Consider the following 15,531-nt stretch of genomic DNA (forward strand, 5'->3'; position numbering starts at 1 on the left):
GAGAGGGGAGGAGATGGGGAGCATGTGGAACAATGATGGTTTTCTACATAATATGGAACAACAATGGTTTTCTACATAATATGGAACAAGAAGAAAGGGGACCCCTACTGTATTGTCTTGAAGATTAAGTGGTATAAAAGCTCCCTTCTCTTTTATAAACTGTCAAATGCCTTCCAAATGTCAGTCAAACTTTGTAAAGAGGAAAAAGCAAATGTGACATGTGGGGAATGTCAAAATGACCCCACACACAACGGGGCGTGCAACTACATATCCGGCATTTAAATATATTGGAGCCAAAGTTGTTAGTGTCATTTTGATGATACTTTAGTACATGTATATTATAGTGGTATATTACACTCAGATTCTTTATCAGCTTAAAGATAAACAAATGAGAAAAACATCACACTTTGTGGAACAAGTCAACAGCTGCAAAACAGCATTGTTTTTAATGAAAACATATGTTCCAAATTGGAAATCACTGAATTTCTACTCAAGTGTGTGAGTGAGAAAACACAAGTACTAGGGAATTTAGAAAAGACAAAATGAGAGATAAGATATAAATTCCTTTCTCCTAACACACTGCTCCCTCAAAAAGAAAAAAAAAAAAAATGAGTCTATTAACACAAGTAAAATAGATCTCTCTTTCCAATGAATCTGAACCTCCTGAATCTTCAGTGTTAAATAAGATTAATGCTGCCTTCACATAAAAGCAAAATCGTAGATGAGCTTATTAAATTCAATTCATTTCTTCAAAAAAATCTTGAAAGCCAATTAATGTATCTTTTCCTGAAAATAATATATCTGTTCTTTGGTAATACTGGATAAAACTGTTCCTGTGAAAATATACTCAGAACCAAAAATGTTAATGCTATGAATCTATACTGAATTAATCACCATAAGATGAATTCATTATTTCGTGTCTTGCTCATTATGATACTGTTCATTTTTTTCATTCCTAATAATCTTAGATGAAAAGTTCACAAAAGGAAAGCACATTTTAAAAAGAAAACGCATGCACTGCTTATTGAATTTTAGAAACAAACAGAAAAGTAAAAATACCTCTTGTAAATGGGAATCTTTCTTTTTGGCTGATAAATTCAAATGTTTATCAATTAGACTATAGTTCTTTTCTGTCTCTTTGTCAAACTTCTTTTTTTCTTCCTACAAGACAAAAAAAAAAAAAACACAGAAAACTATGATTAAACAGGGGGAAGATGCATTTATACAGTTTATCTACTGGGAAGCTCAAAAGAGGATTAATATGTAAAAATAAAGTACTACTAAGTGTAATAAAGTTATCTGCAAAATCTATCTGTACCCAGGCCACTGCGTATTAATCATCAAAACAGGACAGAAAGGTCATATTTCTTTTTTTCCTTTCATGGGCTTTTTATGGAGCACAGTATTTGTCAATACTTACACTTAGTATTTAGAAGGAATGCCATGTCACTTGTCCCTCATTGAAAGAAATAATAAAAAGAACACAGGCTCAAAACAGCAAACTTGTGCAGATTTTGGCAAAGAAATGGGATTCTTTTAAAACTGAGTAAATTTTGGTCTAGATAAAAAAAAATCATCATCATCATCATCATCATCACAACTGGGAGGGCGGGGGAAACAATGAGAATGATCTTCCTTAATTGTCCAGTGGGAATTTAACAATAAGACCCTCTGATCAGAAACATCATCTCCTTTCCCAAACCTTCACCGTGATTTCTGTAATGCTATTGAAAATAAGTTCTCAATAGGTCAACAGGGCCTAAAGCCACTGACATCTTTGTACTGAGACTCTTTAGTGAGCATTACAAACATTTGTTTCTCAGGTACTGCCTAGCACTAGCATTTGCTTTTTTTTTTTTTTTTGCTATAGAAGCTTTTTGAGAAAACAAGTATCCTAACTGTTAAATACAGAAAAGACAGACTATCTCCCCTAACACAGACTGCCAATTTAAGTGGATTTTTAATAAACATTTCTGAGCACCAATGAGAGCACACTATGTCCTCATACTGTCAAAATGTTTCCATTTACTTCAAATTCTGCCTAACTCTCCAAGGGCTCCTAGAAAGGAACATTCTCTTCCCTATTTTTCAACTTCTACCTTCTAAAGCAAAAATAATCTTTTCTGATACTATCTTTTTCCTATTAGGCGAAGAGACTGAACAGAGCATGTAAAGTCTTTTCTTCACATTTATCATTAGTTTTTTCACAACATGGGACTATAAACCGCTGCTTTGTGGGAATCTAGGACAGAGCCTTCATCAGCTCCTCTAAAGACCCTGAAATCATCCCACAGTGAGGGAGGATAGGCAGTCTCAGGAATGGACATTTCTTCTCATTTCTATTCCAAGTTTAATTACAAACTAGCTGCACAACTTAGAAAAAAAACAAAAATTTAACAACACAACCTAAGTATGTTCTCTTACAGAAAAGATCAGGGATTTTTTTGGTACTAGATCCTTCTTTGATCCAGTCCTAAAATTCTATGATCCTATGGTTCACCTACGTGTGACTACAGGCACACTTTTGTTGAAACAGAAGCACTTTTTCTTTATGCTCTTAATTTACAGCTATTAAAAAAAAAAGTTTAAGGCATTTATATGTGGTTACTCTCTCTTCCGTTTTTATTACTACATTCTTCATCAACTATTTTGGTGGCTAACAAAAAAATAACATAAAACAAACATATAGCCACCATTTCAGAATCTCCACTATTTTAAAAAGTCAGTATGGTGGCATGCATACTGGGTTAGGTGTGAGAAGACAGGTTTTGGTCCCTGCCACACTTTCTTTCTACTGTGACTCTGCACCAGCATCACAGGATTTTCTGAGCATCTGCATCTCGGGTTCAAACAATACATTCACCACAAGAGGACCACAAAGCAGGATCATATAGTAAAAAAACATTCCCTATCCTTGCAGATTCATACTTACCAGGAATACTGAATATATTTTTACTCATTTGATTTCATCTGAATCACAGAATGGGACAAAGGAAGCAGTGATGCTAAAATCAGCAGTCAAAACACCCAGCACACTCAGCAGTTCCATGAGATTTGTAAGTTAACATGTGGGTAAAGTTGAGAATGAAAGAAAGCAGGGTACCAAAAGGCTCTGTGAAGAAGGAATTCAGCCAAGAAACAACATCCCAACCACCAACAGAGTGGAAATGCATTCGTTTGCACATGGTATGGCATTATACAAATGCTGTTTTGTTTTTATTTTTATTTTTTTTATTTTTTTTTTTTTGCTGTTTTGTTTTTAAACCTGAAGACTTAAATTATTATTTCTTCTTGCATTTGTTCTCAATCCCATTATAGAATATAATTCTGTTTCTTTGTGCTCATGTGGCTTTTGTGCAGAAATAATGTGAATTTTAAAACGGACTGTGTTCAAGTAGCACCCAATAAAGAACAGTGGTTTTTCTCCAATACTGGTCTATCGGATAGATATACATATATATATATACACACACACATTTATATACATATATATATATCCACACACACACAAATTGAGTGACTTATAACAAAAGGTTCTATGAAACATCAAATTAAATACAATGAAAAGTTCTTTTATTAAACAGCAGTACAAATTCACATAAGTCTGAGCCAGATAGTAATATAATGAATAAGCAAAAGAGAAGTAGAACTCATTAAGTAGAGGTGGGGGCAATGGTAAACCAGACAGTCCATCTATTCTAGAGGGTAAGGAGGCCACATCATGGCTCCCGCAGATTTTTACTATGTGGTAATATAGGCCAGTATACAAGCCATGTCCTCTGATTTTTCTAAAACAGCTGAAAAATCCAATGATTTTTATATGGAAGTCAAAATTATGTTTATAGGTTAAATATGATTCACTGAAAGTCAGCTCCTAATCTGTTACAAAACCACCCATACCCCACCCCAAAAAAAGGTAAAGAATAGCTACTATTTAAAATAGTGTAAGGGGATCCCTGGGTGGCGCAGCGGTTTGGCGCCTGCCTTTGCCCAGGGCGCGATCCTGGAGACCCGGGATCGAATCCCACGTCGGGTTCTCGGTGCATGGAGCCTGCTTCTCCCTCTGCCTATGTCTCTGCCTCTCTCTCTCTCTGTATGACTATCATAAATAAATAAATACATACATACATACATACATACATACATACATACATACAAACTTTAAAATAATGTAGGGAAGCCCCGGTAGCTCAGCAGTTTAGCGCCACCTACAGTTCAGGGCGTGATCCTGGAGCCCAGGGATCAAGTCCCACGTTGGGCTTCCTGCCTGGAGCCTGCTTCTCCCTCTGCCTGTGTCTCTGCCTGTCTCTCTCTCCCTCTGTGTGTGTGTGTCTTTCATGCATAAGTAAATAAATAAAATCTTTAAAATGAAAAATAGGGATCCCTGGGTGGCACAGCGGTTTAGCGCCTGCCTTTGGCCCAGGGCGCGATCCTGGAGACCCGGAATCGAATCCCACGTCGGGCTCCCGGTGCATGGAGCCTGCTTCTCCCTCTGCCTGTGTCTCTGCCTCTGCCTCTCTCTCTCTCTCTCTCTCTCTCTCTGTGTGTGTGACTGTCATAAATAAATAAAAAAATTAAAATGAAAAATAAAAGAAATAAAATGAAAGCAAAGAAATAAAAGAAATGAAATAAAATAAAATAAATGAAATGAAATGAAATAAAATAGTGTAACCAAGTAAGATGTATGCTATATAAATGATAAAGGAAGTTGAGAAACCTAAGAAACAAAACTTAAGTAATGAGGTCTTTTGAATACATTAGAATATGTGTGTGTATACATATGTGTGTGTATATATATGTATATATATTCTAACATATATAGAATATATAGTAATATATATATTCTACATATAATACATATATATTTTTTAAGGTCTTACCATAAATCACTGGGTTAAAAAATATTATTCAGCCAATGGTGTTGATATAATTAGTTAACTACTTGGAAACAGAGACCCATTGCTCATATCAAAATTAATTCGAGATGGATTTGACAAGTCACCAGTAAAAAATGAAGCCATTAAGAAAAAAAAAAAAGTTTCATCAGATCTCAGAACAGAGGCATGCTTTTTGAGCAAAAAAGAAACCAGAGAAACCATAAGAACATCTAGATATCAAAAAACTAAAAATAAACAAGCAAAAAGGCCAAAAACAAAGCAGGGAGAACATAGAGTTAATGTATAAGAAAGAAGCAAAAATTCCTAATGCATAAAACATTCTTAAGATTAAGCAATTTTTTTTGCTAAAAATGACATATCAGTATTTCTGTTAAAAATGATAAGGAACATATACAGAATTCACAAAAACTTGAACATTACTGTGAATTGTCCACATTTCTTTAGGATACTAGAATTTTTTTGTTTTGTTTTGGAAGAAGTTGGGGGAGTAGTTTTTAAAGTTCCCAGATGATTTTTTTTTTTTAATGTTTTGGTTATTTTACAAATCTCCTGGGATGAGGAAATGAAAAGGCTTCTTTTACAACTATAAAAATTAAATAACAGGCATGACAAGTCTGGAGAACTAGATACTTTCTTGGAGATTCCAAATCTTCCTCCTTTATTTAAATAAGAAGATGGTGTAATCTCACCCATTGAAGAAACAAGATACCTACACATGTAAAATGCTAGCAGGACACCTTCTCAAATGCAATCCTGTTGTCCAAGCCAATCAGGGTTTTGAGAGCCCTGTTCTTACCCTCCCCTGTCTACCAACACATCCTACAAGTCCAGGTGAAACACCACCTCTTCCATGAAGCACCCCCTACCACTCGGTGGCATAAAAGCAGCACCCTCTCTTAATTCTCACACCAAGTGTCACCTATCCCTGCCCGACAATTCATTTGCCTTATTCAACTCCACTGTCTCCCTTTCCATAAAGTCCCTTCTGCCTATCCAAAGACATGAGAATTCAGCTTTCTCCCTTCAGAATCTAGCAAACAGACACCACACCCAAGAGACATCCATCAGAGGATGAGAGAAAGGAGAAGCCCATGGTTGCAATGCCACCAACAAGGACAAAGGTGACAGGCACCCTGGGGTCCTGTGCACTTGCTTCATTCAGAGTCACCTATCCATTACTGCCTCAGCATTACTTGGCCAGAAGGGTCATAAGCCACAGTACTGTGGCACATTATCTCTGAAGCTTACATTCAGAGAGTAGACCAAAATCTGAACAATTTTTATTTGGCAAGTTGATACAGCACAAGCCATAAATGGGATAATAAAATAAATTGCAACTATGTATGTTAGGCCCTACTCTAGACATGGGAAACACACCATCAAGCTCATTGACTCCTCACAAAAACCTTCTGAGGCAGGGGTCATTCGTCTCACTTTAAAGACCAAGAAATTGAGAGCTAGAGGCCATAAGTGCCCTGAATCACGGAGCTAGAGGGGCAGAATTGGGATTCAAACCAGAAAGAATCAGTTCTTCCAGAAAGACTTGCCTGATACTCCAGAATTGAGATAATAGGGAATGTTCCAGAGCACCTAAGCCTACCCCCCATTATACACTGTTTAGTATATATTTTTATGGCTTTTTTTACTTGACATCCTCCCCTCCTCCAGAGTTGCAGACTTCTCGAAGGCCCACCAGCCAGTGTTTTAATTCACAGTTGCACCCCAGGACCTCTTGCCATATGACAGGCACTAGTAAATGTTTTATAGCTAAAAAGAAGGATATATAATTTTTTTCTACTTTATCAAACATAATTTGAGAAATTATTTTAAAAGATTTGCTTTTTATCCGCATTTTGTAGTCATTTACGGATTCCTGGGAAATCAGCTTTTATTAAATATTTAGTCATCAGATATAGTCTTAGAAATATAAAAGATGTTTGGCATGAGGGTGAGCGAATGGCTGAGGCACGAAATTGTAATACATGAAACTAATATCTTTTTCAACCCTTCTGGTTCAATTTTTTATTCTGTGGAATAAAATGGTAATTGGCTCTTTCTAAACTAGCATTTGAATAGACTCTATTATCAATATAGTGTAGTTGCCTCTATTTGTATCTGCAGGCTGCCACCTGCTTGAAGCCACATTTTCATTACTGGATTGCTCAAATATATCTAAAAGAGCAATTTTAAATTCTCCTGCTGTACATCTTAGCAAGTTGTGGCATTTCTTGGAGATTTTATGCAACAGACTAAGTTCCTACGTTGTTCGGGACCTGTACTAGTCTGCTGTGGCTAATTCGACATGTAATGGGCAGTGGCTATGGATAAAGTGTTGTGCACACTCTGGGAATAAGTGACAAGCCCCAGGGTAGGGGAAAGAGTGCAGAGGAAGTAACAGCTGAGCTAGTCCCTGAAGGGAACTCTGAGTAGCCACCTCATGTGACACAGCACAGAAGGATCGGTGTCCTGCCACAGGAAATGGAATTTTTCCGATACAGAGGAGAAGCTGGCAAGCATGGAAAAAATCAGCAGACCCTCCAAGAACAGAGGAATAAGCCCAAACCAGACAAATAAGGATGGAAGGAGAACAAATCCAGAGGCAAACAGTAGAAAAGAATATCTCAGGGCTTTTAAAAAGCCCAACTTGCAAAAACCACCTAGCAGTTCAGATCACATGAAAACAACAACTTAAATGTGTCACTGGGATTCTGGAAACCGGAGAAACCAAAACTGAAAAGAACGGAAAGAGGTCTAGTGGAAAGGTAGACAGCAGGACCTGCCAGGTGGGGAAAGACAAGAGAAAGAAAAGATCAACATTCTGACAAGGATGTATTAAACAGTCTGCTTTGGTCAACTTTCAAGGGCATTTGTTTTTAAAATCCCCACATGAAAACTACTTTATTCTGGTTTTGTCTTCTTTAAAAAAAAAAAAAAAAAGACCTTTAACCTAAGAGAATAAACTTCTTCTTAAGTATACCAGTTAACCAGTGAAACAAAAATATGTTTGTCAAAACGTTATTAAATACTTAGGAAACACATATATAGAAAATCAAGTATCCAGGTTACAAACCCTCCCTAGGTTCTTCTACAATTATCAGTAGAATAGGTTATTTATTAGATACCCTTATATATTAACACAGTGTAGAGGCTAGCAAAAAATAAAGGAAAGCACAGCCTTGTCTCTGAAACACTGAATTATCTAATGAAAGAGACAGGTGCTTATGTAGCACTAGATCACCTGGAAAATCACCTTTCTCTACTCTTTATCAGAATATATAAAACTGTCAGTAAAGGGATGCCTGGGTGGCTCAGTGGTTGAGCGTCTGCCTTTGGCTCAGGGTGTGATCCCGGGGTCCAGGATGGAGTTCTGCATTGGGCTCCTCTCAGGGAGCCTGGTTCTCCCTCTGCCTCTGTCTCTGCCTCTCTCTTTCTGTGTCTCTCATGAATAAATAAATAAAATCTTTAAAAAGAAAGAAATTGGGATCCCTGGGTGGTGCAGCGGTTTGGCGCCTGCCTTTGGCCCAGGGCGCGATCCTGGAGACCCGAGATCGAATCCCACGTCGGGCTCCCGGTGCACGGAGCCTGCTTCTACCTCTGCCTGTGTCTCTGCCTCTCTCTCTCTCTCTGTGTGACTATCATAAATAAATAAAAATTTTAAAAAAAAAAAAGAAAGAAATTAAGTTTCAGAGGGAGAAGGAGTCAATCAATAGAAAATTCGAGGTCAGAAATTTTTTAAAAACCCAGTAGGGGGCCTCCTGGCTTACTCAATTGGTAGAGCATAATCTCGAAGGGTCTGGAATTCAAGCCCCATGTTGGGCATGGAGCCCACTTAAGTAAGTAAGTAAATAAATAAATAAATAAATAAATAAATAAACAAACAAAAAACAAAAACAAAAAAGGCAGATGGCAAATAAAAATACAATATATGGGGGATCCCTGGGTGGCGCAGCGGTTTGGCGCCTGCCTTTGGCCCAGGGCGCGATCCTGGAGACCCGGGATCGAATCCCACATCGGGCTCCCGGTGCATGGAGTCTGCTTCTCCCTCTGCCTGTGTCTCTGCCTCTCTCTCTCTTTGACTATCATAAATAAATAAATAAAAATTAAAAAAAAATACAATATATGAATTCTTATTCATTTTTCATTCCCATAATATATCCTCACCCCCCCCCCCCAAACACCTTTATCCAATCAAAATAAGAAAAATAAGTAATGGACACTGTTTACATTCCATACCTGCCAATGAAGTATAAAAAAAAAAGAAAGAACCAAGCAAGATGTTCAAGATTTAAAACAGAATCATAAACTACAAAGTCAAGCAGCCAGATCCCCAGATCTCTCATTTTACGGATAAGGAACTAAAGCCAATTACTTGCCCAAGGTCACAGGTGTGAAAGCAGACCTTCAGTGCCCTGCTGCAAAGCCAGAAGACACAGTCAGCTTCATGCAGTCAGCAAACAATCCCAGGAAGAGGACCTGGAGTTTACTGCCCACCCTGCCAACCCATCTCAAAACACAGCCCTTCATTAAAAATGGTAAAATACTATGCCAAAAGGAAGCATCTAGTATTTTAACAAGTCACTTAAACGAGAAATGATTCTATAAATAGCAACTAAAAAGCTGGCATTCCTTGAGTCCATCGGTATAGCTATAGCCATTTAAGCCACAATATTTATTTGTACAAAAGGATTTTAGTATTTTGTTTAGGAAGATAAAGGAAAAAAAAAAAAAAAACATTATCTCCCCAAGCCACGTTGGGGGAAAAATACAAATATAAAAACTCTCTTCTCTACCTAAAATTGATGTATTTCTCTTCTGGGCCAAGCCAAAAATAGTCAACACATGAATGTTACTTTTTGTCCCTCAAGAGAATGCACAAAATTCAGGAAAGGTTGGTGGAAATTATTTCTCTGGGATAATTTCAAAGCTCCATTCACAAACTTTAGAAGTTGCTAAATATATCCCAGGCTCCCTGTGGTCAAGTCACCACATTATTCCCAGAAATCCTGGCTAACTCCCAGATCCCAGATCGTTGAGTGCAGGTTGTGGGTCACCCATCTTTGAACCCTCAACACCTATAACAATACTGGCACATGACAGCTCAATAAATTTGTGTTCAATTGAAGGAAATTTCGTCCCAAAAACCTCACAATATTCTCTTCTTAGTTTCAATGGCATCATGGTGTAGCAGTGTTTCTAATCTTAACCCTTCACATAACACTACCCTCCTCCACAAAATTGAGGCATACAATGACATAACTGTACTCCCTACAGAGGTAAGCTGTGCCTTTTTCGTCTTTTTTGAGGGAATGGGCTGTTTGGTTAAGGAGATTTTCAAGACTCTATGTGGGAAGGTATAGCCAAAGATTACTAAAGCTTTTACTATCCTGCCCAGGTGTTTTTTGTTTTGTTTACAATTTCGTAGTGCCCAAAAGGGGAAAAAAGCATAAAACAACAGATGGTTTACTCCAGCATCTCCTTCAGAGCTGCCAAATGTGAACACAGTATACACTGAAGTAGCAGAGGCACCTCCATCTTCCATTTACAAGGACACGCAAATTAGGCACAAACCTTTACGGCTCCAAGTTGTTCTTTTCTGAATTTTTCCAAGGGTTTAATCAGGGTTTCAGTTACACTTAATGCCTAGAGATCAAGAATGATAACAAAAGAACACGGTATTAGGTTTCCCAAAAGGAAAAAAAAAAAAAATCAGTATTTCATTTCCCTCTTCCACCCCACCCACAAATAAAATAAACAACATATTTTAACTACCTTATCTCACCCTGCCAATGCAACCATTAAATAACTTCTAAATTTATTAACACACTACATCTCCATAAATATTTTCAGGGAAGAGGAGGTGGGGCAAACTGCCAGTGAAATGTGCAGCTCTTTCTTCAGGGAAATAGCATGCGGGTTGTCTTTAAACAACAAAGGGGTCCTATCATATTCATTAACAGAACACTTCTGTTTGAGATTTTTTTCCCTCCCCCTCCTCAGAAATTTACAAGTCAATTACATTCCTTTATTAGTTATCAGACTACATTATGCAAAGAGCTAGGTTTGTGGCTGCAAGTTTAAATACACTCAATCTTACTGAAAATTCCTTGTGAGGATTTAAGGTCTATCAGCAGAGTCACTGGAGCTCACAACAAAGTAAATACTGGGCATGCTGGCAAACAGTACAGATGGGGAAGGTCAACAGGACAGGAGCCACACACGGACTCCAACCACAAATGCACTCATTCTTATAATGGCTGGTTTGGGGCTTTTCGTTTTAAGACAGAATATACAACAAACAATGTTGAAAATACAAACAAGGGACGCCTGGGTGGCTCAGTGGTTGAGAGTCTGCCTTTGGCTCAGGGCATGATCCCGGAGTACCAGGATCGGTGGAGTCCCACATCGGGCTCCCTGCACGGAGCCTGCTTCTCCCTCTGCCTGTGTCTCTGCCTCTCTTTCTCTGTGTCACTCATGAATAAGTATATAAAATCTTTAAAAAAGAAAATACAAACAAAAGGGAACAATTACGCAAGGAAAATGCACTTACTAATATGCAGGTGAGTATGGTTTTCTCACCGCTTATTTCCAGGATATCAGAAATATCCGGAATAGAAAAGGAAACTTCAAAATACAACAATGTGTCATTCCGCTTTAAGTTATAGAAAGTAAGTGACTTAAAAACGGAAAGGACTCTGGGGCACCTGGGTGGCTCAGTTGGTTAATCATCTGCCTTCAGCCCAGGTCAAGATCTCAGGGTCCTAGGATCCAGCCCTGAGTCTGGCTCAGGGCATCTGCTTCTCCCTCTGCCTCTGCCCCTCATCTTCCTCATGCTCTCTTGCTCTCTTTCATATAAGTAAATAAATAAAATCCTTAAAAAAAATTCTTGAAAAAAGGAGGAAAGAGCTCTCTCAAACAAATAAAATCTTTTAAAAAAATTCTAAAAAAAAAAAAAATAAAAGGAAAAGAAAGGATTCTGAATTTAACCAAAGGCCCCTTTGCAATGGTCTCTTGCAAAGAGACCATTCATACTGAGAGGTAGGGAATCCTCAGAGAAGTGACTATACCTACTTGAGATGCCTAAAGGTTGAACACTCCTCCCTGGACCAGAAACTAGGTTTTAGTTACTCTCACCCTGACAATTTGTCACTTAAGTTTCAAGATGCTGGGGCAACAGGGAACTAAAAGAATTAAGAGCAACAACTAGTCAAGGGAAAGGGATCATTTTCAAAATGTGTTAATTTTATCCTCTCTACATTGTTGACCATGTGACCTACCAAAATGACAAACCAGAAAACTTTTTGTGCTAAAGAACAGAGCCAGGACAAAGCACATTCCAGGAAGCCCAATCACTCAGAACAATTTGGAATGCTTCCACCAGATAGGAGGGGTTCCACCATACATTTTTAAAAGTGATCCCAACTCCCAATACAACATCTCAAAATAATTTAAGGCATACTTCTATTAGCATCAGTGTCACTGCCCAGGCTTCCACATCTGGATTAGCCTGCTCACTGTCCTGAATACACCTACATACACACACACACACACACACACACACACACACACACACACACACACACCCTCCATGGTGGCTGGCCCACTCAAGACAAAAAGTTAACCCAGGATGACATGCTGGGAACACAGAGGCTAATAACTGTTCACAAAAGACAGGAGCAGAGATTCACAATTATGCATGAGCCCAACTTTAACCAACACACAACACTGCAATAAAGGTACCAAACAGGGACTTCCCCATTCCAAGCAGCCATCTCAATAAACTTGTATTTCATGAGACAAATATTTGCTGAGTATTCAGCACCAGGGGCTGGAGACATAATTACGAACAAAATTAGTACAGTCCCTGCCCTCCTGGAACTTACTGTCTAGCATGGGAGATATAGAATACTCACATGAACACGTAAGTAAATGTGTAACTGCAAATTCTAGTAATCCCATCAAGTGGAGAAAAGTAGGGCTAAGGTGAAGAATTTATTGGAGGATTTATAAGGAAAAAAAACTTCTAGGGATACCTCCATCAAAGAAATGACATTTAAGCTCAGATCTGAAAGTTATGAAGAAAACAGGGGTGCAGAGAGCAAGGGAAATGGTTTCCAGCCTGAAATCAGCAGAGGAAAAGGCCTAAAGTAAGGAATTTGTGTTTGACAGTAACTAGCAAAAGTCCAATGTGGCTGGGGGCATAAAGAACAAAGAAATGAATGGAAAAGGAGGAGTAAAAACCAACAGAACAGTCAAGGCCCTGTGCACCCATGGAGAGTTCTTTTATTTGGGGCATGATGAAAGCCACCGGAGGGTTTTAAGCAGGGCACTAATACAATGATTATTTAGATCTTTTAAAGATTTCCCTGGCCTCTCTGAGAAAAAGAGATTAGAGGTGAGGAAAATTGGAGAGAAAGACTCGCGAGGAGGCTTCTAGAATGGCATATGCAAGACAGGATGGGGAGGTTGGAATAAGGTCATGATAACAAAAAATAGAAAGAGGATCATTTTCAGAGATATTGTCAGGTAGACTCAAAGTACCTGGTGAGAGACTCAATGTGGGCATTTCTAGGATCACTCCCAGATTTCTGGCATGAGCAAATGTATACATAAGAATATTATTTACTGAAGTAGGACAATTTTGAGGAAAAGCAGCTGGAAGCAAGCACTAAGGGGCTGTGTTAAATCGGAGATTGTAGAAGACACCCAGAAGATAGTAAAACATCTAAATGCCCACATGAAGTATCCATAAAAGATGGTTCAAAATCTCTAATGTGGGAGGAGATGATCTGCTGCCCATGCATGGGTTTGGACCTGTCACAGAAGTAGTCATCCTTTCCTCCCTTGTAACAGGAGGTAAGAACACAAGGATCAGTACAAAAGGGTGTGCAGCTTTCATGAAGAGAGGCCACGGGGACTTGCTACCTGATGGTTATTTTTTCTATGAAGTACAAGGCAAGGTTACTTATGAGAGAGTTTGGGCATGGGTGGGGGTGAGGGGCACTCAGTCAGGTAACCATCTGCCTTTGGCTCAGGTCATGATCCCGGAGTCCTGGGATGGAGACCCACATCAGGCTCTCTGCTCAGCGGGAGGTCTCCTCCTCCCTCTCCCTCTATCCCTCCCCCTGCACATGTTCTCTCTCTCTATGTCAAATAAATACAATCTTTAAAAAAAAGAGAGAGAGAGAGAGAGAGAGAGAGAGTTTTGGCATGGGAAAAAGTTTGAATAGAGAGGAAAATGAAGGAAAGAATCATGACAAACAGTGAGCAGACCACTTCCTAGGGAACGCAAACATTCCTAGGCAGGCCTGCAGGCCCTTTGAGAAAAGCAAATAGGAGTTTGTGAAGACATCCATCTGCATATTCTGAGATTTTCTCTAGAGACACAGGGAGTAGGTGAGCAGTGAGGTTCATCTCGGGTAAGAGTGTTTGCAGGAGATGTACACTCATCAGCATAATGTCGCTGTGGTGTGCACAGCACAGGCAAGCTGCACAGAAGAGGAAGCTGAATGGGTAAGAGGAGACTTCTGGAAGGGGATAAAATAGACCTGGCCCAAAACAGGGCATCAGAGCTCCTCAGGCAAAGAATAAGAGTAAGGGAGTGGTGGGTGGGGAGGGGTGCAATTTCAAGGCACAGAACTACAAAAGCAATTCGGTGTCACTAACACAGCTGAAGACAACAAAAATAAGCAGAAGAGGCTGAAGAGATCCAATGGGCTCCATTAGCCACCAGAGTGGGACCTAGGAAATGCTCCATAAATGCTAAATATATAGGCATTCATAACACAGACATATGAAGGCCTTTAGAATGCGAGCCCTAAAACACCACACTGTGGAGTAAACATTGTTCTTTACAAAAGGACCAGGCCACAGAGATTACACATGAACAATTTTAGGTCATTATTAAGAGTGTTCTTCACTTGGAGAACCAATCTGATGCAATATCTTTCTGACCCCAAAGATCTAGCACTAGTATAAGAAAAGAATATAAGGGATTTCTGTCTTACTGTTTGTAGGTTAACAAGCAAATTTCCAGAATGAGGAAAGGAGTAGTTATGATGCCACTACATCCAATTCTTTCAGAAAATTTTTTGATTAAAATTCTTTTTAATTTAAAAGTATCTTTTTCTTTAAAAAAATCTGTTTTGTAACTTCTGAACTGAACCTTAAGCATTTAAAACAAAATAACAGAGTGGCTACAAAATGCTTCAGTAAGGCAATTGTTGGTTGAGCAATGAGGATTGTTTTCCTCTTCTTCTCAAAATAGACTGGAGACTCCATGGAATCTCTCAGTTCCTTTTATAAATTTCACATTAGTATTATATAATACTTGTTAGTAATAAATATTACTAAAATGTTCTAATGCCAAAACATGATTCTTCTTCTCCAGTAACAAATGAGTATCAAATCAAGGACTGCCCCTAAAACCCTGAAGGAAATTTCTGGTGATAACAGTCCCTCAATTTGAAAGAGACAGCTGAAGTAGTAATACAGATAAAAGCTTTCAAATACTAGTACATTAGAAATCAATCAGGTAATTTAAAGAGAAAAAGCAAAAGCAAATATAGAATGTGATTTTAGAATCCACATATAATATTACATAACCATATTTTTCCCCATAAAACACTTGAACAGC

General features: G+C 38.5%; 1 protein-coding gene across 1 annotated transcript in view; it reads right to left on the minus strand.

Moving 5' to 3' along the window:
• ARHGAP10 (Rho GTPase activating protein 10) overlaps positions 1-15,531 on the minus strand; it is a 310,929-nt gene that overhangs the window by 192,726 nt on the left and 102,672 nt on the right. Inside the window, 2 exon segments of the mRNA XM_055336297.1 lie at positions 1,060-1,161; positions 10,467-10,538. Coding sequence (XP_055192272.1) covers positions 1,060-1,161; positions 10,467-10,538 — 174 coding nt within the window.

The sequence above is a fragment of the Nyctereutes procyonoides genome, unplaced genomic scaffold (assembly GCF_905146905.1).
Source record: "Nyctereutes procyonoides isolate TBG_1078 unplaced genomic scaffold, NYPRO_anot_genome, whole genome shotgun sequence".
NCBI lineage: Eukaryota > Metazoa > Chordata > Mammalia > Carnivora > Canidae > Nyctereutes > Nyctereutes procyonoides.